This window comes from Pseudopodoces humilis, chromosome 1 (assembly GCF_049639895.1).
Source record: "Pseudopodoces humilis isolate 2021_Gansu_Grassland_sample_001 chromosome 1, ASM4963989v1, whole genome shotgun sequence".
NCBI lineage: Eukaryota > Metazoa > Chordata > Aves > Passeriformes > Paridae > Pseudopodoces > Pseudopodoces humilis.
This window is the reverse complement of record NC_142200.1, coordinates 112,647,665-112,672,286: the sequence shown is the minus strand read 5'-3', so window position 1 is coordinate 112,672,286 and position 24,622 is coordinate 112,647,665. Positions and strand designations below refer to the sequence as shown.

The following is a 24,622-nucleotide window of genomic DNA, read 5'->3' as shown; positions in this document are numbered from 1 at the left end:
TACTTCAAAATAATCATGCATGCTATGGTATACAGGCAGGAGTAGAATATTTGAATATAGAATATAGAAAATAGAATATAAATTAAAAAATATCATCCACAGCTACACATCACACACTCTCTTATTGTTAGTCCTTTGCTCGTCAGGAAGGAAACACTTATCTGTTATTATCAGCTGACCTTTCCTTCATCTCCCAGTGAGAACATCATTTACCAGGTTAGTATGAACTGGATGCTACAACTTATCTCACCATTTCGTTCAAGCAAGAGAGGGTCAGAATGTTTCTTGCCTATATCTGCGAAAGACCGAACTAGAGGAATCCGACTGCTGAATTTTTTCTCATTTTGATGATGGTGCCTCTTTAGAAGAGCCTCTCTCACATTCTCTCTTATGGATTCATCCAGCTGGCCAGAGGCAATCATGCTGTCCAAAACCATATCTACATAATAATAACAAAAGAAAAAAGAAGAAAATTATATAGGCAGCTATCAAATCTCTCTTTCACCTCACTCAAGCACTGTAGTTGCATCAAATAATAAAAGAAAATCAAAATCTATTTAAAAGAAAAGTCTTCTCTTTAGCAAAACCATCTTCAAGAATCCACAGGAAATTTTCAAAGACGTCACTAAAGAAGTAAATGTGAAAATAAGAAAAGCACAACATGCAGATCCAAGAGAGAGTATTTATCAGCAGCAACATTTCAAGAAATAAATTACTTTATTTCCTGAGACTCTCTACTAAACTTCATGTGATTCACATGCTTTAGAAGAGGAAGTATGAAACAAAATATAGGTCTATCATCCAAAACTAACTACTCATCTGTCAAACAACATCAAGTTTCAAAAGGGCATCTCACCAGTATGCCCACACCAGGAAAGAAAGCCTACGTATCAGTGAAAATATCTACTGCGGTTTCTTAGGGGTCCATTTTTTTAAAATAATTACAAAAATAAAATAAATTTATGAAAGACCTCAACCTGCATAAAGCAACACAAACCTATGTGACAAATTTTTAAATATATTTTCCCAGTTTCAACTAATGTATTGAGACTTAACTGCATTGTTCAACTGAAATTGCATATAACTTCTCACAATGCAAAATGTTAGGGCTCAGGGTAGGGCTCTGTCCTTATTAACAGAACAACAGGCAGCAAAGTGTCTGCCAGTACAGTGCAGCTTCTTTCTGAAATCACTGGTAACACACAGCCACTTATTACAGGTTCTCAAAAGGAATCCTGCCACCCTCTCTCCTGAGTAAGAAACAATATTACATACTGCATATTCCCGGCTCCTGGAAACGTGACAACACATTTGTATACCAAGCACTGCTAACCCACATGCTGCACAATGGCACCTGAAATTAACTTGAAACAAATTCACACAATCTCTTAAGGCATCCTAGTTCTAAATAAAATACCTGCTATTCAGAATGCTGGTTACATGGAATTAAGCAAATACTTTCCATATGTATTAAGATTATTGCTAAATTCAATTACTAAAGATAAAATTAAAACTCAAAACATTACATTTACAAATGATGTATTGAACACTCTTGCTCAGTAAGTCAGGAAAATAGGAAGGGTATACCAATTTCTTGAGTGAATTTCAAGGATTTCAAAACAAGAAAACATGTCAAGTACTGCCAAAGTTTAAGGCCAAAACACCTTGTCCTTCATGCACATGTTGGTCAACCCTAAGTCTAATATGATTCCTGAGAAGGCATTCCACTGTGTGTTACCTGTAACAAGAGATACCAGGAAAATTATGTAGAACTAATTCAAAGACATTTAGAGCAAGCAGACATATATAATGTATATATATATGTGCATGTATCTATATATTTTTATAACAAGATATATATATGAAAGTCTTCAAAGCTGCCTGTATAGTATCCAAAATGACCACGTGATTAGTGAGGACACTCAACACAGTAGGTCAAACAACATGTACAAGATTTATTTCTGCTCACCTCTTATAAAGGTGAAAAAAATAGGTGAAAAGATGTGCAACAACCAACTGCACTAATGGCATCAAGTTAACATCAGCCAAAATATGATTAATAATTATGGTACTAAAGTGCACAAATAACTCCTAAAATGTTCTGGCAGATATTTACAATTCATCTGTAGAAACAAAGACAGAGAACACATTAAGGGATTAGAACATAAAGGCAAGTTCTGGACCTCACCCTAAAATGCATACTAAGGAGCTACTGCTCATCCAGCACCCCTTTTTGTAAGTGAAGTTTGCAGGACCAGCTCCTCTCAAACAGATCAAGAAAAGTGCAGCAAGCACGCACATACCTGTTTCTTCAACACAGTATTTTCAAGAACACAGACATCACCAAAAACACCTCATTATAGATCAAAATTTAGGGATAAAATATTTTAAAAAATTTTGCTGCAACCTGCTATCTCATCAAGTGTGTTTGCTCTCATGTCCAACATGACCGTCCCATTAAGAATACAGCTCCGCAGTTCAAAGAGACTGTGCAGAGACAGAGTTGCTACATAAGGCTTGCTCCATCGATCACCACCATCTTCAACATCCTCTTCAAACTTCAGCCACCTGAAATGCATTCACATACACACATTTATATTTCTCCTGGAAGGAAAATTTGGCAAGCAATCGCACTCTTCCATGTGGCTTAGGCATGACACAGAACAGAAAATCCCAAGAAATCATATCAGCTTTCGTTTTCTCAGACAGCCCAACTGATTAACATTTTTATCAGGCCTTAATAACCACACTCAACTGTTTTAGCTTTTACCCATTTTGTTTCTTTTGGCTTGACCAATACTTGTCTATTCACATGTTCTTGTGAAGAATATGGCAGTCTGCCTTATCAGCATATTTGCATCTTGATTTCTTTAGTATTTTAGGATTAGAAAGCTGTCTGAAATATACCATATACATGTTCTAGTCTCCTAAGGCTGTTAAGTCAGACATTTAAGAACTAGGCAATATTAACATGTAAAACTATAAACTGATCTTGGTTCCCACTCACATGCATTATGCAAACTGAGTTTCTACGAAAGTTAACATGCACCAAGGTAGCTGGAAGTACTGAATGCCGAAGAATTCATCACAATGCATACGTAGAAGGAAGCAACTAAACCAGTAAGGGTCAAAAACAATCATGACACCCCGTAATGTTCAGGCTGCAATTTGCCAAAAACTAATCAAATACTACACAAGAAAAAACATAATACCCAATTTTCTTTATGTTTGAGAAAAAAAATATAGTAACATATTTGTAATAATATACCAAAGAGATTTCTGAGACTGAAAATACCACACTCCATGGACAAACACCTGTATTTATAACTTGGCATACTGCTACCTTTCAAAATGTTTGGTATGATCAGTTTTAGGGAAGGGAACACATCACCAGAAAGACTGAAGGTCTCTTGAAAAAAATATTGATTCTTTCAGAGCTGGACAAGAAGAACTAAAGTTTTGGTTTGCTGAGCATGAATTGAATAAACAACTCCTATAGATAGTGAAGATTCTAGGCCAAATCTGGTCTGCAAATCTTTGAAATAAAGTTACTGTAAGATATACCTTGAAACAATCTACTCCAAACATACCTAGCCGTTTCTCTCCATTCATATTCTTCTCCATCCCTGAAGCAAAGTTCATCCATTTCAGTGAAGAGATCATGAGGAATGTGCTCATCATCATCTTCAGTACCCAAGATAAACTGCACTCGTTGGGATGGTGTGTCTTGAAGAAAAGGACAAACTGAATAACTAGAAGAATTCATACTTCTATGAAACAAAACACACTACACAACAGTAAAATCTCCTGCCCTCAGCTAGAAATATGTAGGACAACATCCTCTTTAAGAGGGAAGAGGAATAAAAGAAACATATACATGTCTTTAAAAGAAGGCTCTCTGAAAATTCTGCACTGTTTCTGAAAACAAAACATCTGGAAATCGATGTTTATGAAAATTAATCAATTATTTTTGGCTCTTCTACAGACTGCCAATATGAAAATTAACATCAACAGCAAATTTGGCTTAAAAAAGAGTAGAAATTAATATACTAAAAGACTAGAAGCTGTGTTTCCATTTTGAGAACAAAATAATACCATCACGACACAAGACACTAAAGAAGAAAAAGCTAAAACAAAACAGGCTGATGGAAACAAATAGCCTTAGCCACAGATCAGCTTCCCAAGCAAGGCAGTCACCAGTCAGTAACCAAGCACCCACTGTCAGGCTGCAGATTTTTCTGTGGTCTGTTGCTATTTATGTCAGACGAAATTTTTTCATTGCATGGTTGGAGCACTATGTATAAATTAGCATAGGAAAGTAGAAAACTATGTGGCTGAAGTGTCCAGAAAATATTTTAACTTCTCACAGTATAATGCCTAGTGGAACAGGCTCAATAATTTGCTAGAAAATTAAACAATCCTTAATGATCAAGTAAGTACTGGATTTCAATTAATATGAGCAAAATTTTAAAAAAAGCACCAGTTAAACCACATGATTTTAGAGATACTTTTAATACTTATACAAAATTTTGTTTCAACTCTAGTGAATTTTCATATTACAAAGGTTCAATAATGTACTAATTGCAATGTTATCCTGAAGGAAGGTCAGAGACAAAAAATCCAGATAAATCTCAATTTTTTTTTTAATTTTCTCAGATTTCAAAAATCTTAACTTTGTTCACTGAAACATCACTCTCACAGCTGTTAGATATGAATACACAACTGTAGGCTTCTACTGTAAAAGGAAGATGGCCTTTCAGATTTAAACATAAGACCTAAATTACTAACAAAGTTCATTCCAAATTGAGTTTTGCTTTAGCATTTTTGTTCTGGTATATACCATCATCCAGTAGTATAATTCTGAAATGAGCTTCTGAATGCAAACATTCGTTATCAGTTAAGGTCTACAGCAGATTGTTTTCATCCCAAAACCAACACACCCCAGAATCCTGCCAAACCCTATGCATGCAGTATATAGAAGCCACCGAAACAGGGAAGTGAATTTCTATCAACTTAATATCACTTGTTTCTTCAAAAACTGTACAGTAAGACTATAAAAACATAACATCAATTATAATAATTTGTACTTGGGAGGGGAAGCCTTGAAGATGGTTGATACCAAGAACCACAGGAGAATGGTAAAACGAAATCTTTTCATGTCAAAGCATTTCCATTTGAAGACTCTTGTTTCAGGTACTGGCCCCTTGTAGAACATGCTGCTAGTCACTGAAAGGTAATAGTGAACAGCATGGTGTCCACACTTAAATTCAAATATTGCATCATAATTTGCCCATTCATGGCAGTCTAGGAATAAAAGTGGACTTAAGGTCTTGAAGAAAACTACTAAGCATACTTCCAAGTTATTTCACTTCAGAGAATAATATGACAACATTGCCACCTCTTGAGGATAACAGGCCAAGGGGGGAGGGAGGGGGCAGCTCATGATCCAAACCAAAGACTTATGAGGCAGTACAATTCCTTTACTAACAGACAGCAAGAAGGCTGAAGTAAACATTTAAATAAAATCAGATAATTGATCAAATTACCATGGCAAACATTGCTTTTCACAGCTACATGCTTAGTTTCAAAAATCAGAGGAAGAAGCATACACGACTACACAATCTGAAAAAAGGTGTCTAATTTAAATAACACTGATTTTCATGCTACAGGAGAGCATTACAAAGCTCTAGTCTAACCTATTCAGTGCAGGCTGCTGAACATTCATGCAGACAGCTGGACCAAGTCCAACAGCTTCTGACTTAGATAAAACAGAACCACTGAATCCTTGTCTAATTGTACATAAAAAGACATTTATTACAGCGAAAATAAAATAAATAGCACAAAACAAACAACATTTAAGCACAGAGTAGCTACTACAAGTTTATTTTCAGGAGACATGAAGAACACACACAACAAATTTCTTACCATAGGATGGAGATTCTCGGCCATCCTCTCTATCAGTTTCTTTTTCTTTTTTTCTTCTGTGGTGCCTGTGCCCACGATGTCTATGCCGTCGACGGCCTGGCTTTCCGAGTGGGACGTGAACTCCAATATACACAGCTCTGTGGCCTTTTCAAGAAAATTTAAAAGGACACAAGTAAACAAAAAATTATCTACTACCCAAATTTAGTATCTAAAGACATGAGGTTTAAGAAACAGAAATCCAAAAGCACTTGACAAAATTACCTTTAGTGAACTAACATGACCACTTCCTTTCTGTCCTTTCAGGGTGTCAAGGAACTAGTGCTAGACTAATTTCTCTGATAAATCAGGTCATGTTCTTACTCAGTTTAAGAATTCAGCAGTGAAACAAATAATACAGAGGTACAAGCTTAACCCATAACACCGAAAGAAGCTACTTGATAAACACAAGGCCAAGGCAGAGAAATTACATGATAATTTTTTTCACAGGGATTCATATCAGGACAGTTTTAAGAATGGCAAAATAATCTCCTAGTTCAGCTTACTAACTTCATCAAGCAATCACCCTTAGTTTAGAGCAAGTACCTTTCTGTCCTTGAAAGAGCAGCCAATATTTGCTCAAGTAACACATAACACTTCAAGGTGAAACTGATGTTCAATTACACCATTAATCTAGTATCAGGAACATAAAGGGGACCTCTATTTTGAAATGAAGGTTAACACTTCAAATAACTTTCAAATAACTGTTGGGGTGGTTTTTTTTCCTATTTCAGAACGTTTTAATAAATTGAGGAGCACATCCTCAAATTAATGCCTACTGCTCTTTAAGACATGTACTTTCAACATGTTGCTTTTCCGTTGACCTTTCACATCAAGACAATACCAACATCTTAGCAAAAGATATCAATCAATTGACTGTTATGAACATATTACTACCATGTCTCCTGTAATGGAGATAGCATATACAATAGGCTTTTCAATTCCTATTTAAACAAACAATTGCAGGAAGAGACAAATTAACTATAACACTAAATACTCTCTTGCGTGGTGTTGAAGAGTTATTACAGAAGACTGACATTAACCAAAGGAAAAGGAAGTGGTCTTCCAGCTCTTACACACATGCAAATTCAGCAAATTTACATTATGCAGGCAAGCCCTAGATATTGTGACTACACATACACACATATATAGGTGTGTGCCTAGCACACATACACTAGATTGAAGATATTGAAAATTCCTGGTGATTATAGAGGTTTACAGAAACAAAAAGTGGTAAGATTTCACACTTACTTCCGAAAAAAATAATCCCTAAGCCCAAAAAGATACTGCTTTATAGAAGTTTGTATATTTTTTACAGTGCTACCTGACTAAAAATACAAACAAAAAATCACTATATTAACACAAGTAAGTTCAACATTTAATTAATTTGGTCAAAGATTCCTTTCACATAACAAGACCCCATTCTTGACACACTTCCAACGTTAGTTTAATTAGAGTTGACTAACTGGCACTATGACCAAATCTGAAATTAAGCATATCAAAAGCTATTTGTTTCCATGTAAGAGTGGAAAAGTGATTAATTTCTCAAAGCACTCATCAGCCCTATTTATAGAGACTTGTCTTTTTTGAGTTTCTTCCAACAATATCCAGCCCCTGCCCAGCAGCCTGACCTCTGCCCCCTGTGACTGCTCTGCACAATGCAATTCCCAAAGAAATTAATACCAACATGACACCTATAAATCACTGCACTTGGTACATAATATGATCGGGGGCATCATTAACAATTATCATGTTACTGACGCCATCATGATACAATAATCTTATGCACAGGGAAAGCAAAAGCATGAGGTTCAAAAATAACTGCATTACTCACCACATCTCACTCAAAGCTGCAACTGAGAGAGCCACACTCACTGCAAGTGCCTGTTAGGGTTTCTGTTTTATTTTATATACTCAATTAGCAAGTATCAAACTACATTTATATATACACTTGAACAGTTCTATTTGTTGCCAAAGTGTTGGATTTTTTGCAGGAACTATTTCTTCCTAAGAGAAAGTCTAGCATACTTCTATTACTAGAGCATTTTATATATTTGCTTGTTTTAATGTTGCTAATAAGACTGTTTTAAGCATGTGTTTTGATCACTTTTGTGATCATTTGTAAGCAAATTGTAAGCATTTGTTTTATCAGAAAATAACAAAAAAAAAAAACCCAAAACAACAACAAAACAAAACACAAAAAACAAACCCCAAAAAACCACATACACACAAAACAACACCCAAAAAACCAGCCTTGAAGTAATCAAACTGTTCAGGATTTTACTCCCTGAGAAATAAGAACTTCCACATTTTGGGTTCTTGCTGCTCCCACAAGTAAGAGACAAAAATCCCTCGTATATTTTCCAAGAATCTCCATCTTAAACAATATACCTTGCTATTGCAAAAACTGGCATTTTCAATAGTGTGACCACTTCCATAGTCAAAGACCATGTTGCTGCATGAAAGAGAGGTGGAACAAGCAAATCAGGAGTCTATCTCCTTTCACCTAATTGCACTGAGACTGAACTTTTTTTTCCCAGTAGGAAAGTTTGGAGGAGAGCAGATATGTTGCAAAGACACATGGAAAACTGAGCTGAAATAAGCAACAAACAGAAGGTGTTTTTAAACAACTTGTGTCCATAGCAAACAGCTTTTACTATCACAGAATGACAGAATCATGTCCAGATGCCTCACAGCTGCCTCAATCACACCAAGTAGGCACTGCCAAGTTAGTAACCCAGACAGTCAGACTACAACCTACAATCTTTGATATTGCTGTTCAACTCCAAAAGGAAGATTTAAAGGAAGCACCTTCTTGCTACTTGAACAAATGAGGGTGTCACAGAGACAGGGAACAGTCTAGCCATGGGTTATTATCCTGCCCTTCAGCCCACTCTGCCCAGAAGTGACTACTGAGAGACAATTTTGCTCACACAGACACAGTCTTGCAGGCAAATTTAAACCAAGAATACCTTCCCCAAAACACTTCTGTATATGCAAAGTGTTCAGACATCTGCAATGGTATTTTGGGACTAATACGAAATGTCAATGAGCAAATTATTTTCAGCATCTATAAAGTAAAATGGATCACAAGCCATTGTAATTGTATCAGAATAACTTTAAGAAAAAAAATAACATTGACAAAGAGCCTCTCTGAAATATTTTTCAGAGCAAGCAGTGGGAGTGGCAGTACAATAGACTAATGATGAAAAATTTACCAACAGCAAACAGAAGCTTATGAGTGCATCTGACTGTGGAAAAGGGACCTTCATTCTGGTATCACAGTCAAAGACATTTCAACTACTGTCTAGAAAATTTGAAACTACTGCTGTTGGGTATAGTGCCATGATTACCAAAAAATATGTCACAGGAATATTCAACTCCTAAAAAAACTACATAATAAAAATTGGACAAGCTTAACTTTGATTCTAACTCAACAAAGCAAAGCATTGAGAAGCCTTAAAAAAATAAGATAGTTGCACTGAGTAGGTCTGTGTTTCTTTAAGTTTCATTACTCAGATATGAGTAGTAATGTTTGCAGATGGACAGAAAGATGTACTTATAAATACAATTTACAAGGAAAAGCAAAATTAAAACCATGGCCCTTTTTTTTTTCCTTCATTCCCAATGAATTGTGAAACAACTTACATCTTTCAGCCTGGCTAAAAAACCAAACCTAAACAAAATAAAAAACTAGACCTTCAAGGAAGGCAATAATTATAAAATTAATATATCATCAGTGAAAGCAACAGAAAGAAATTTAACTCTAAAAAGGCTGAGGTTCAAGTTTGTAGCATCACCTGTTATTTTTAAAAGGATGCAACCTTTACTTGAATATTGTGTTTAAAAGTTCAAAAGGTACATTATGTGACCTTCAAAGCTTTATTCACGTAAATGTCTGAAGCACAGTACCACTTTCAAACAAAGCTCCTTACAGAATTACTATAAACCAATAATCAATAGAATTAGTAGACTGCCCAATACTAAATTTAGTAATACAAAGCTCAAGAGATGATTGCTCATTTTAATCCAACATGACTTTATCCAAGCTTAGCTGTTCAAATCCACTGAGAGTATTTACTACTTAATGCCTTTATCAATATGAAACAAACCTAAATGTTAGGAACTTGAAACGTGTCTCCATCACATGGAAGATCTCCAATCACATGGTTGGCCTCACTCCAAAAATCAGTGTGGGTAAAGTCCTATAACATTTACAGAAAAGAAAATGCTCTACATTTCCTGATTTCTCCCCCAGAGCTCCTATGAAAATGGTAATAGAAGACTTCTGAAGTCTGAGAGAGATCAACAAAAATATCCTGATGTCACTAGGCTTTAAATACAATTCTACACAGAACCTTCTCTCTTCTTTGGCTAGATGCCTTTTAACCTTCATAGAAAGGACACTGTTCTCCATCTTAACAAGGAAAAGCAAAGAAAATCAAGTTTGTATCTATGTGGATTCTCAAATCCTGTTACTTAGAAATTTGAACTAATAGCTATCATATATTTATGATTGATTTGAGGAGCATCTGGAGGTGAGCTACCCGGTCCAATCTTGCTCAAATTACAGCCAACTTCAAAGCTTAAGCCATGGTTTTGATCAGTTTAGTTAGGATGGCAGCAATTCTTTTAATATTTTTAAGCATACATTTTCTACAGCCTATCTAGGCAACGTATACCATCTACAGCAACACACTACCTGGGGGGGAGAAAAAAAAAAAATCCTAATATTCAACTATCACTCCCAGCATAGCATCTTATATGTGATGCCCCTCACCCTTTCACAACACACCAGTGTGACCACATCTTCTCAATAAGCTCTCAAGTCTGCTGAAGACTAAAACTTTGTGACAATAATTACTGTTTTTTTCTGAAACTCTTCAAATAATAATCTGAAGATGTATAATCTATTTTATGCAGAAGCCTTTTTTTAATCAAATAACGTCAATCTATCTCATCCTAAGCATAGAGTGTTCCCATATGGAAACACCAGAGTATCTGCAGGAGAGATCCTAATCCATTCCTTAAGATCACAAAGCATGGAAGAAATCCAGCTGTTTGATGTCTTAACTCACATCTCCAAATGCATTACCCTAGTAGGAAAGACCTGGAACACGGCATCTCATTCCTTGGTATTAATTTCCCTTACATCACGGAGAGTACTTGTATGCACAAAACTAAGCTCAACACAATCTGCAAGCACAATTTCTTGTGACCTTTTCTTTCACTAGGTAGAAGCACACAAATGGGAAAAAGTAGGTGGATGGAAGAACTAAGAGTGAGAACAAAAGTGTCTTTTCTTGATTTTAAAAATTTCACAGCCCATAGGATTTTTACAAATATTCTTGGTTCTGGTAAAACTTAAGGAACAAGAACAGTGCTTCTACACACACACACAAACACACTTTTTTATTTATAATGAGAAATCACTCAAGTTACGAATTCACAAAAAATTTGTGAATATGCTATGCTAATTTTCTTATTAAAAATAATGCTCTATTTCTGAAGAATGCAATTAAATGCACAAATTAGTATTGATAATAGAACGATCGTTCTTGGCATAAGAAAGAAACTGAGTATTTCAGAACAAACAGCATTTTACACTTGTTTTATAAACTTCTCATGCACGTTCTCAAGAAAGAGTCAAATAATTTTCTATGGAATTAATGTTATCAAAAGTGAATATAAAATGACTTAATATAATCTTGGTCTTCCACACATGAATTGACTACTAAGAAGTCCTTCAATAAACCAGGATTCTTGTTAAAGGAACTGTTTAACAAAAGCTATCTCTTGATCTCAGAATTAAACATCTGAAATACTATTTTCTAACCAAACCTGTAGAAAGTAAAGAAAATTCTTTCAAGAGATAGCTGCATGCCATGACTGGAACCCAAAAGTTCTTCACAGTACAGAGTATTTTAGAATGCATTACACATCCTGGCTGCACTCTGGAATCTCCTACTGCTCCTAGTAATTAGGACTAGCTGAGAATACACTCTTTATACTCAAACTGATAAAACTGAGAAGCACAATCCCAACCTGCAGTTGGCATAGCATAGGGTAAAGCAGCTCAGGAAGAGTGTTTTCTCACTACATGACAAAAATTGGCATATTATGCTGACAAAAACAGTAAATGCCAGATTTCTCGTTACAGACAGAAGTGATTTTTTTTCTGACTTAAAACCAAATGAGTTTGTAGGAGCAGTCATAGAGAAAAATGCACTGAATATTTCTATTAGACACAATCAATGATATTCAAGACAGCGCTACCAGCGATTAAATTAGACATGCAGGTAGGAACAGTAACAGGAAAAGCTTAGTGCTGGGTGGCAGTGCCACACAGGGATTGTGGCAGAGACTTCCACCTGTGGCCCACTGCCAGCACTGATCTTCCTCGCCTGGGAAGGGAGCCAGCCCTCGGTACCCATGGGAGGGGGGGTGAGCTGTCCCTGCACTGCACAGCCAAGCCAGACCAGCGCCGGGCCCCACACTTTATCTGAGCAATCCTTGGTCCAGCCTGTCTCTGCAGCAGAGCTCAGGAAAAAGGATACACATACAAGGTGATCTTGAAGCGTTGTTTCTGTTGGAGGAGAGAAAACCTAGAAGCAAACAATTCAAGCGGAAGTCCCATCAACATTCAAGACTAGCCCTTTGTCCACTAAACACAACATAAAAGCACAGAATGGTTTGGGTTGCAACGGATCTTAAAGATCATCAGTTCCCATCCCCCTGGTAAAGACACGAGGCTTCCACATTCATAACAATGTTCTTGTAAAATATTTCATAAGAAACTTTTGAAATTAAGTTTCTTCTTCCTTCTTCACTTAAGGAAAGAAAAAATACAAGATTATTTGGTTACCTGTTCTTGTCAGCTAAGATTAAGTGAAAACCACAGTTTTTTTGTTAAATAAAAATTAAGGTTCATCAACGTATAAGAGATAATAGGGTCACTTAAAATGTAAACATGACTTACACCTGCCACAGGATAATGTGAGAGTAGATAGCTATTAAACCATCTTAACTCTCGAAAGCTGGTGCTTGGATTTATGCCACAGAAAACTAGTCTGCCAAGACACACACTCATGACCTCGAGATTGTTTATGAAAACCTGTTACATGTAAACTTCTTATCTTTGCTATGCCTGCAAAGAGTAACAGAATGTATCCCTCTTCCCTTAAACTGTATCTAGTAAATGTATCCTCAAATGAAGGTTGAAAAGTAGCTACACTTTTCAAAAGATGCATCCGGGTAGCATCAAGCCAGACATCTTAAGACAAGTTCAATTTTTTCTTAAACATCATTTTACAGAAAATACCTTTTACAAGATCACATTAAATACCTCTGCCATTAATATTCTTGCCTTACTTCCAACTCCTGGCTTACTTTGTTACTCTCATTCACTGCAGCTCAAAGAGCCTGGCATCAAGTTAAGAACATTAGGTGCTCTTAAAAAGGTTATTTTAAGATGTTATTCCCCTTTCCAGCTCTGCTGTAAACTGGCATTTGTTAATTCAAAATAAGGCCTTACAGCTTCAGTAAAGTGCAGTACCTTTATTTAGTACACACACAGTCTGCCCACAATTGCAGTTTACCACCTCTAACCATTCCTCTTTTATGGGAAGAGTGCGAAACAAGCCTGTGCCTAACCTTCCTAACCTAAACACTGTCACTCCAGACAGGTACCACACTCTGCCAGCCACCATAAATAGAATGCAGAGCTTGAAAAGCTCCAAGTCCAAGACCTATTTTCTCCTTTAGCATTTGTTTCTCTTTCCATTAATACTTCATTTAAAAATTCCGGAAAATACAAGTATCCAATACTGAAAACAACCAAGAAACCTTCCCTTTACTGTTAAAGGCAAAATTATGCCTTCTACTGTATCAAACCTATCAACATTAATTTGCACATGCTTTAAAGAGGTTAAGTATCACCTGTCCATGTGGGCTCTAAAAGGTGTGGTGCTTCATACCAGAGCTGAACTCAATTCACTGCTTGTGACTCTCCTTGAAAATACATCAATGCATACCTTCAGTAAAGGTACAAAATTCCTAGAACTCCTTTTCAAGTCACCAGAAACACATACTGAAAGACTAGACTGAAACAGTTTAAAGTCTTCAAACATTTCCAAAGCCAAATGCTTTAGTAAAGAGCTTCCCAAGCGTACAAGAAAATGTTCGTGTCAGAAATGAGAAATCATACTAGCTGGAATTGTTTTACTGCTTGCAGCCAACAATTCAATTTCTCCCGTCATAGGATTTTAACACCAGAATTAAAAACAAAACCTAAAAATTCCACATACCTGCTTTCATCATAATAGCTTATAAATAATGAAATATTAAACAGAGCTTTAAATTCACATAAATTTATTATCTAAAACACCCTGAATCTGAAGAATGTCTGAGAAGGTAACTATATGAGTTGAACAATCACACTTACATACCCCTTTTTCTCTTTCATAAAGGAAAGAAAAAACATTTTATTCTTACTTTGGAACACTTTGATAAAAGTCAAATGATATGCTGCCCCTCCCTTGCCCCAGTCTACCAATAAAAAATTTAGTTCTTACAAATATACAAGATACTAAAAAAAAATATTTTAGTTATTTTTTAAATCTCTATATAGCCAGCCCCCTCTTGCACTGAGACACAAACACTGGGCCACTCCAAAATGAGTGAGGAAATGAAAGAAAAGATAAGGCTGCATGACTAAGAGCAAGATGGGGACAGTGAGATCTCAACTCCTCCTTTCAAAAGCGCTTACATTGACTCAATTGTTCATTGGACAGCAGTCTATATTTCACCTTAATTTACTCTTTGGCTATGGGTAAGATGGGTATTTTCCATAGCAGTCATCCAAGTGCTTAAATGGCCTCAAGCGGCCTGAGCCCCCTGCCTTCCCCCCCAGTATCTTGATTAAATGCAGTGTTGTACCAGCTGAAGCACTCCTACAAGAATGTGCTCTGAAAGAGACTGGGGAAATGATCTGGCTGCACATTCCCATGTCATTCCTTGTGGTCAAGGCATTACAGCTGCTAAGGCTGCTGCCTGGAACACTACTCCAGCTGGATGCCTGCTTCCCCTTAACCCCCTCCTCCCTGCAAAACATACACACGCTTTTTCTGGGTCATCTCCTGAGAAAAGCAAGAGAAAGAAATTAAGGAGGAAACATCTTAAGTCTGCACTGAAGATTCAACTGCAGAAACAGCTAAGGCAGTGGTTTCCCTACAGCAGAGCCCCATCTAAACCAGCACTGTCACAGGCTCCACTGCTGCATCTCTCAGCCTCACATCCACACTTCCTTTCTCTGCTCAGATCTGGCATACATCCATCTGTGTGGCATTTTGGGTGCTCAACAGCTGACATCCTAACCACCATCCTTTGTCAGACTGTTAAATTTTTCAATGGCTTAACGCACTTAGCTGGCCTTCTGGTTTGGTCAAGCCAACAGAATTGTTGGCACAAGACAGGAAACAGTAACAGAATTAAGGGAAAAGAGCAAGAATATGACTGTAATAGCAGCAAACAACTTCAATCACTTTAAACTGTCTCCTGTTGTAGCACAGTATGAGAAATGTGACAGCAACCTAAATTAACTTTGCTTAGCCAGAAACTGCTGCCATTACGGTTTTCCAGTGTGATGAAGCAGTTGTCAGCACAACTCAGATCTACTGCCTTCTAGCATACTGCAAATGTTAATTAAGCTTCAGAGCATTCCATGTGAAAGGCAAATAATAAAGATTTTAACACTACATCTCCCTAGACTTTTCCTCATTCATTAAGCAGCATCCATGAATCCTCATCCCAAACTAAATTGTTTTCAAGTAAGAAAAAAAGTCATGCCTTAGATAAAATAGCTAATTTTACATTCTGTTACGTGAAACTAAATCATTGCTATTTTTATTGCTAAATGTGGGATCCCGAGTCAAATAATGAAAACTACCATAATGCTTTACTGACAACAGATAGTGGAACACACAGCTTACTATGGAACCAGAAGGACAGTTACATGTCTGTTCAGACTCAATATTTGAAGTGCATGACCACAATCACAAGGATACTTAACTTTCAGAAAAGAAAACAAACATCTCCCTCATGACCCCTGTTTCCTGACTTTTAATTCTGCAGAATATGATATCATTCATACTGGAAAATTACTTGCCAACAGGAAAAATTTTTTTCAAACCTAAGTCTAAGAATCAAGCTTTCCTTGTAAAGCTTCAATAATTTTTCTTTTTTTTGAGATGTATTAGAACAGTGGATATTTACTATCATGTATAGAGACAAAAAGCAGGGCAAGTCACCTCTGCTTTTCACCAGTTTTCATGATAGCCATGAAATTTTGATTCCTTCTAGCAAGGAAAATTCATCTTTTATCCCCAGGCAAAAAAAAAGCACATTAAGCAAACAGAAAACAACCACAAACTTACTCTCTAGTTCTTCTTTCTCAAAATTCGTATTGATAGTAGAGCTGATTTTGCCCATATCCACAACAGCTTCTTCATCATGACCCTGAAGAAACAAGACACAAGTTAAAAATAAATAGAACTACTTTTTTCCTAAATTCCTAAATATTTTCTGAAATAGTACGTCATCACTAAAAAACTGCCCATGCAATTTTTCAAGAAAACATTACCCTATATTGAAGGAAAAGAGAGTAAATCAACAGATAGGCTAAACACCATAAAATTTCATTCTGCAATGTTCTTGATTTCATCGTATCAACAATCAGGACACACATTTCAAAAATGCAGTATTCTTTTAGATTTTTATTCAACAGCAATCAATCTATTTCAATAAAATGACTAGTAAATTTATAAAAAGATACAGAAGTTAATATAGAGAGATCTCAAGCTCTTCTCTTTAGGTAGCAATTCCCTAGTGAGATTTTTTAGCACAAATAAGATTTTTTGAACAAAGGGGGAGCAAAAAGGTTAGGTCATCCAACCTAAAATCTTTTGTGAATCAACACCTCTGGAAATATCAAAATAACTGCTTCATTCAGGTTTCAACAGCCAGTTTGTTAATCTAATTCACTTTTTTTTTTACACACAAAGTTAAAAAGCAGCAGTTTCCAGCAGACCTTTTCAGCTTCCATTACCGCTAAAACCACACCACTCACAATGTGCAATATTTGAAAGAGATACAGGCTTATCTCTGAACACATCCTCTAACCATAGTTAGCACATCACTAAAGCAGACCTGCCTTTTGCTCAGTCATGACAAAAATGAAGTAACTGAGTAGCAGAAATCTCAAGCTCATCTCAGACTTGACATCAAAACAACATTGAAGTTGCCTTTCTCCACATCTTTGCATTCCTTAGAATAAAGTCCACTTTTCACAGCTCACAAATTACAGCCTCCTGATGGAGCTGATTCTCCAAAAGAACAGCTGCCCAAGGGTAAAGTTTTACATCCAAATATAAGAGCAAGGCTAACTGCAAAAGATTACTGTCCCTGATCTTTCTGCTCCCTTGGGCACACACGTTTTTCCCCAAGTCAGACCTAGTCATGATGAAATCAGACAAAAAGAGCTCAAGGTGTGGTTTCTTTACTGCTTGTTTTGGGTTAGCTTTTTTATAACAACTTGGTTAGTTTTCCACTGGATCAGCTCACCAAAATGACTTCTCTTGTGGCCATAGGACAGCTAGATCCACCACAAGTTTATCTGTTTGATCACTGCTTCTAGCAGCATTTACATTGATCTGATGCATTTACATCAGTCCGTGGAGGATCTGTGATAATGGTTTCACCAGGGGAAAACAGAAGCTTAAATCAGGAGTCTTACAGGAACTGAGAACCCCAACAGTGTTGAAATTCAACTGAACTTTTGCCTTAGAATTATGCAATTGCTTTATATATAGAACAAGTTTGTCCCATCACAGGAAAGTGGCAAGGAAGAAAAACAACATACCTGTGTGTAACAGGTACAAGCTAAAATATACTGTATTAACTCCCACTCATAAAAAAAAAAAAAAAAAAAAATCCTTGATCTTAACAAAAAAATATATTTATTACGGTATATTGTGTGCATATACACAAAAAAAATCTAAGTATTTAACTATTGAGGAAAGAAGATTAAATAATATGAAGATGATGTGCACCACACGCTCAAAAAAAAAATTCTGATGAGGTTTAAAAAAAGGCTAGATGCAGCTAGACCACAGAAAACCAAAAGCAGCTGGCACTATTTAAATAAGCAAAAACACAAGAGAAAAGAGTAGCACATGGCAGAATAAACCTCTGAAAACTAAATGCAAGTCAATTCTGAGCTGTGTCCCAGAAAATAAGATTTTCAAGAAAGGCATTACACAGTAACCTAACTTTGTCACCACTGCTGTATTGTAGTGATGGCAGAATTTTGCATGCAGGTTAGAAAAATCAAAACCCTGTACACTTCACATAGCTGCAATTAAAAAAAATGGAGGCAATGTCTGATGTGCAAGACCATGAAAAAGTTCCAAGCACCTGCTAATAAAGTGGTAGGAATTTTTCAAGTGTCATGGTAATAAGATGGGAGGAGAGTATGGGGGTAAATAGTATATTCCTGTTTCCTATACACCAAAATCGAGTGTACTGTAGTACACTCCTGTTCACAGAAACAGATACACACAGTACACCTGTTACTATAAAACTCCAAGTAGAGATGGAAACAGATGGAAGAATTACAAATACACTAAACTACCTTAAGTGGGTTTTTTATATGTGAGTAGGAAAAAAAAAACAAACCAAAACCTATTAATAGGAAAACTGCTATCAAAACCTGTTCCACAATTAGTTTCATGGTTATAGCCACAGACAGCTGAAAAATCCTGTACCTAAACACACCCATCCCCAGCAGTCCTTTTAGGACACTTGGAATCTTGTCAAACACACAGTTTTTCAGAAACGAAGGAAGAGTTTTTTTCTCCAGATGATAAAAACAACTGCATACCAGTAGAAAACTACATGTACACTGTGAAAAATATACACAAAAGGAAAGATTTTTATCTCCCAATAACATTTTGAGACTGGATATGCTGTGTGCCTTACATCACGTTTTTAATTTTTATCACCTTTTGCTTTAGTAAAAGAGTCTCTGCCAAACTCATACACACAGAAACAGCCTTCAAAAACCACATCATGTGAAAGTAACATGTCTTTTAAGATTAGATTACAGGAAGGCATGCGTGCCCTTGCAAACTGTTCTAGCACTATCTCAAAGTACTCAATATGCAAAGACTCTTCCAAGAATAAACCATTAACAACCACAAATATCATACATGAAGGAAGCATATCATTTACAACCTTTGTTCAGAAAAACACAAAACATAATTTTTTGTGATACCAAGAGCAAATCCCAGTATGAGATGCTTTTGCCTTAGGTCAGGTAAAAAAATATTCAAAAATATTCAAATACATTATAAAGTAATTCCAAACTACAACCTTTTCCTGGTTAAAAATAAAGTCTGTAGGGCATAGATTTCCTGTAATTATAGATGATCTGTCATGTCAGTTGAAGGCACTGAAGGGAAGGGAAATTTTACAGTTGCCATTTTAGCTCTCTCATCTACTTTCTGAACTTTTTACATAAACAAAGAAGAGCAGGATTGTGGAAAATTTGTCAACTTCCCTTTTTTAGGCAGAGAATGACTGGAGCTTAAAGCCTGAAGTATTCCTGGGCAGTTTACCATTCAGTGCATGTGAAACTTTATGTACAACAATCCCACAGATACCCAAACACAGCTGATGTAGACAAGACAAAGCAAAATTCAAGACTAATTTAGAATGTATTTAACTTTCATTTTCAGTCAAAAGACAGGACAATCGAGAAGGGGGGGGGGGGGGGGGGGAAACAACATAAGCAGCAGACAAGGTGCCCTAGGGAGAGATTAAGCTTTTAACTTTGGTTTGCACTTCTTTTTTTAACAAGGAGAAGGTAATTTATAAAAACAGAACAAATACAGAGTACTTCAAAGGAATAAAAAGAAAAAGCTTACTGTATTAAGATACAGTACACTGTATTATGATACACAGCAACTATACTTTTTCATTACACCAGATTTCTGGGTACTCATAAACATACTGCAGAAACAGCCTCCAGTAAAACTTTCATATTCAGCTAGAGATGCCTGCTAGAATCTGTCTTCTCAGCATGAAAATGAAATCCCTTTTCAACTTCTATAGATAAGACAAGACTTCCAAATACTCGGTGCTCCGGGAGACTCCCAGTAAGATTCCTCTTCCCACCTCTGGTTTTCAAATGTCTTTTTTCAGTCTGTGACAAAAGAGTAATTCCCCCTTGCAGAAAAACAAGTACCAGAAATTAACACTACTTACTTACCTTCTCAAACATTTGCCATCATTTAGTACAGTATACTTTTGGTATCTACCATATTAATGTTACATGTTTTTTAAACCTAGTATTGAAAAATGAGTCAAACCTAAATTGCATGCATTTTTATGGAAAGCACCGAGTTTGGAAGAACTGACAACCTCCAGCAGTATGTGGCAGCCACAGTCTCAAGGACTAGCATGAATATGACGCATGGAGTATTAAATCCAAAGGCAAGTTTCCACTGTCATCTCTGCAAGCACTTCTCACCATGCAACTCACTTAACCTTGTGCAGTCACACACACACGACAGATTTCAGACGGGCATGCTGCCAAAGTGAATTACTGAAGAACCACTTCCAAGACAGACAGCTTGCTAGATGCCCATTTTTAAGGTACTTGAAATACAGTTCAATCAAATCATTCTGGTGATAGACAGTGATTATAAATGGCTGATATAACTAACTGTAAACCTTTGAAATCTATGAGCAATACAGTAACTGTGTTCAGAATAATTTGAGCTCAACATTTAAGACCATTACTTAGCTAAGTCAATGTTTATGTGCTCTGTTTACATTTCCTCAGAGCAAAGTTCCTCCCCAGCAGAATTAGGGTGACTTGCACCTCCAGAAGGGACTGTATTAGTCCTCATGGAAGTAAGTAGGGCTCAAGAGAGGGCACAAACAAACAAAAAAACCTCCTCAAACACCACTACCCTCCCCCCCAAAAAATTACATTTTGATTTTTGTGCTACAAAGAAGCTTCACTGCAGCATTTATTAAAGTAGGTGCAAATAAAGGATTAAAAAAAAAAAAAAAAAATTCCCACAAAAACTAACCAACAAAAACTAACCCAAACTCAGGATGGGGAGGGAGGAGTATATTCATATCAACTTTTTTCCTTTATACATTTGTCCCTGGCCAATGGTGTAACACTACTTATTTTAATAATAATCTAATACAACTGCCTACACCATCCCAGTGGTCCCACATACTGCTTTGTGACTGTAACTGTATCCCAATCTCTCTGCCTCGAAGAAAAAGCATACAATTCCCCCCTCCATCCCACAAGAACAACCAACCCATGGATACATCTCTACTTTTGTAGGCAGAAGAGATCTGACAGACAGAATTTAGCTCTCAGGCTGGAACATGGCCAAAACAGGAGCACACCCTGCTTACAGACCCAAGGGGCAAACCTTTGTGGCACACTACTGTAGATTTATCAAGACCAACAGCATATAAGAACTTGTGCACAGTGCATTTTGCTTTTCACACTTTGCTCTTTCTTCTTTCATCACCAGTAAGTCCACAGGAGCAGTTCAGCTCATGACGGATCAAACCATCAACGTGCTGTGTGCAAGAGGACACAACAGGAGAGGCTCACAGCAACAGTGAAAACTGAATCAGTATCAACGGTGGCTTGACCTAAGGAAGCACAGCCAAAGCAAGACCCTTGTTTTATTATCAGCCCTCCTTTGTGGGATCCACATTCAGGAGACAGATAGGACAGCCATCAAAAAAAGCTCCAGTGACAAAAACAAACCAAAAAATTAATTAACATAAGATTGTTGCTATTGCTCTGCTTCAAAAATTAAGGTTTGGCTATAAATAGGAATTAAAATCTTCATTTTGACAATATATCTCAAAGATAACCGAAGAGGAACTACAAAACCTCACTTTGCAAATGTATCCAGGTATGTGTGTGTACATCTATAAAATAATTTAAAACTGATCTTTTTCAAAACTAGATAAACTCACTTGTTTTGTTACATAGGTATTGAAATATATTGTTCAGGGTAATTTAGAATCCACAGGGTAATTAACAATTCCTTTTCACAGCCCCACTTCCCAAGTGGTCTGTTTCAGAAGTCTGCATTTCTGTTCTAGGTGCACATAATACTCCATATAGTCAGGAAATAAATGCACGTACAATGCCCTCTCTATCCATTCAACCTCACAGAGCTGAAAGTTAGTAAGAACTAATATTTCAGAGAGTCAAAAACAGACAACATCAGTGTTGTAGACTCAAAATTAGGAGATTAAGTCTACCAGGGTCAGCAGCCCTGGAAGTGATAAGAAACCAGAAAAACAGTGTATTTGTTAAGGCCATCTGTGTACACTGTATGCAGAGCTGCATAACAATCACTTTACTTCATGCAAGCATCAGGTCTACCCATAGGTCTCCCACTGCTACTCATACACAGCATCAAGCAGCCTTAGTTAAAAGTGAGTAAATAGGAAGGGTTTGTTTATGTGGTTTACTTGCAGGAACAACTAACACCAGCACTTGGTAAATTCTAATTATTTTATTTCTCTTTCAGACTGATTCTGCTTTTAAATCAGACGTAAGACAAGCCCACAGTGGGAAGGAAGGCAGGCATCTCTAGTTGCTGCCTCCTTGAAGGACAACCAGGATACAAAAAAAAAAAAAAAAAACCCACAAAAAACCCCCACACAACAGTTCTTTCTAAATAACAGTAAGTAACATTATTAGGCAGTCTATCAAACTGTCCCACGTTAGTTGAACTGCACCAGTGGTCCTATAGATGCATTTTAAGGAAGTTCTTTGGGCAGTCTCTACGCAGCAATACTGTATTGTCAGAAGTTACCAGAGTGATGAAACACTACCAGTTCTAAAACAAGCACATCAACCTAACAGCCAAGGAAAAACACACCAAATAGAAATGAGCCCTGTCTCATTTTGTCATCATACAATTTTTAGCTGGCCTTCCCCTCTAAATATATACAGATGAGAGCATAATTAATAATAATTCACAAACAGAACATTTGCCAGGTTTAAAATAGGAAGCATACTGTTGATGGGTACCCCCTTAGTTGTATTTTCTACAGTCTCTTTTGCACAGGAACAGCTGCTTTCCAGAGTTTTTTTCCCCCATCTTAGCAGAGGGCATTGCTTAAGCACTACAGGAATGACTACTTCAGCTCAATGGCCCTGGTGTCAACACACACTCCCCCTTTTCCTGTGAATTTTACCTGTGCTTATACAATTCCTATTTTACACAATCCTCACATGTAAATGACAGCCCCTCCTAATCAAAGCTACACTCAGAGCCTTGCAGGAAGGTGTGACACTTAGATTTATTTCAGTAAGACCATAACTGAAACGTAAGAGGTTAGGGATACTTAGACATTTTTTTTAGTCTACTAATCCTCTAATTAACTGCTCAGCTTACCCTACTAAACACATCTGACCAATCTGCTTCTAGAAGACTTACAATAAACACAGCAGCTCTACAAACCTTGTTTGGACACGTATGTCCAAAAGATACCAACTTCAGTCAGACTCTCCTTAACTTTCACTGTACTTTCAATTTTCCAATTATGTGTGTGGAGGGCACTAAAGATGTGTATGTGTGCTACTTAAACACCACAAAACTCATGTCCTTTCAGGAAAAAAGCAGTGCTAAACATGCTAATGTTCTGCTCCTTGCACTATTGAAATCTTATGTTTATAAGTAGTCTTATCTCAGTTCTAGCAGGCCTTACTCCAGTCAGGGTCACATTGAGCACCACAACATGCAAGAGAAGACATGTCCCACGCCAGAAAAACTAAACACATCTTTGGACAGTAAACCAAGTGTTCATGCTAATCATAAGAGAAAATAACATTGTGAGAAAATGTCAGAAAGAAAAGGAAACAATACTAACAAGAGACTGGTCACGATTCTGAATGGCTATCAACCATGGTACACCACAGCAATTCATTAAAAAAAATGGGTTAGAACAAGCACAAGAAAAAGGCATGGCTTGATTCCTAGCAAAGTATGACTATGGTGCAGGTGAGTATTTGATTAAAATTAGAAGCCCATATGAATTCAGCCTGAGTATTCTGCAAGACAGAAAATTCACCACCATGCATAAACTTAGCAAATACTGTCACCAATCCAACACAAGATATCAAATTGCGTATCTAATATTATAGTAGCTATTTTATAAAGTTGCATTTTATCACTGCCTCACAGTACTAAATTTCATTCAAAAGAAATCCATATCTCCATTCACTTCAATGTAATTACGTGAACTCCTGAAATTACAGGCAAAAAAAGCAGAAGTACTATAATGTTTACAACTAGTCACCTCATATCTTTGCCTAATCTTCTAGGCATATGCATGCTTGATAGAGTTCTGTGCCCAGAGCTTAAAGTAGCACCACAATGAAAATAAAAAATCAAGCAATGTACAGAGACTTTGACAAACAAAAAGCCACTGCAATCTGATGCACTCTAACACATCTAAATCAAACTCTTTCTTATGTTCTTATGCTAACACAAGGGAATAGAAAGTTTAGTTGTCACACATAAAATAATTCAGGGATCTTTAG

General features: G+C 36.7%; 1 protein-coding gene across 15 annotated transcripts in view; it reads right to left on the bottom strand.

Annotated features, from left to right (window-relative positions):
- The window catches only part of SLC4A7 (solute carrier family 4 member 7), a 93,611-nt gene that overhangs the window by 40,274 nt on the left and 28,715 nt on the right, over nucleotides 1–24,622 (bottom strand). For 11 of the 15 annotated variants that reach the window (XR_015772071.1, XM_088052325.1, XM_088052281.1 and 8 more), the window contains exons 2-6: nucleotides 16,395–16,476; nucleotides 5,926–6,069; nucleotides 3,591–3,726; nucleotides 2,408–2,568; nucleotides 251–439 (exon numbers count right to left, since the gene is read on the bottom strand). Coding sequence is in view for 14 of the 15 variants with exons in the window: in XM_088052325.1 (XP_087908451.1) it covers nucleotides 251–439; nucleotides 2,408–2,568; nucleotides 3,591–3,726; nucleotides 5,926–6,069; nucleotides 16,395–16,476 (712 nt within the window). In the remaining variant the exon portion in view is untranslated. The remainder of the gene's footprint in view (nucleotides 1–250; nucleotides 440–2,407; nucleotides 2,569–3,590; nucleotides 3,727–5,925; nucleotides 6,070–16,394; nucleotides 16,477–24,622) is intronic. The other 4 variants (XM_088052290.1, XM_014248513.2, XM_088052327.1 and 1 more) reach the window with 1 other exon arrangement.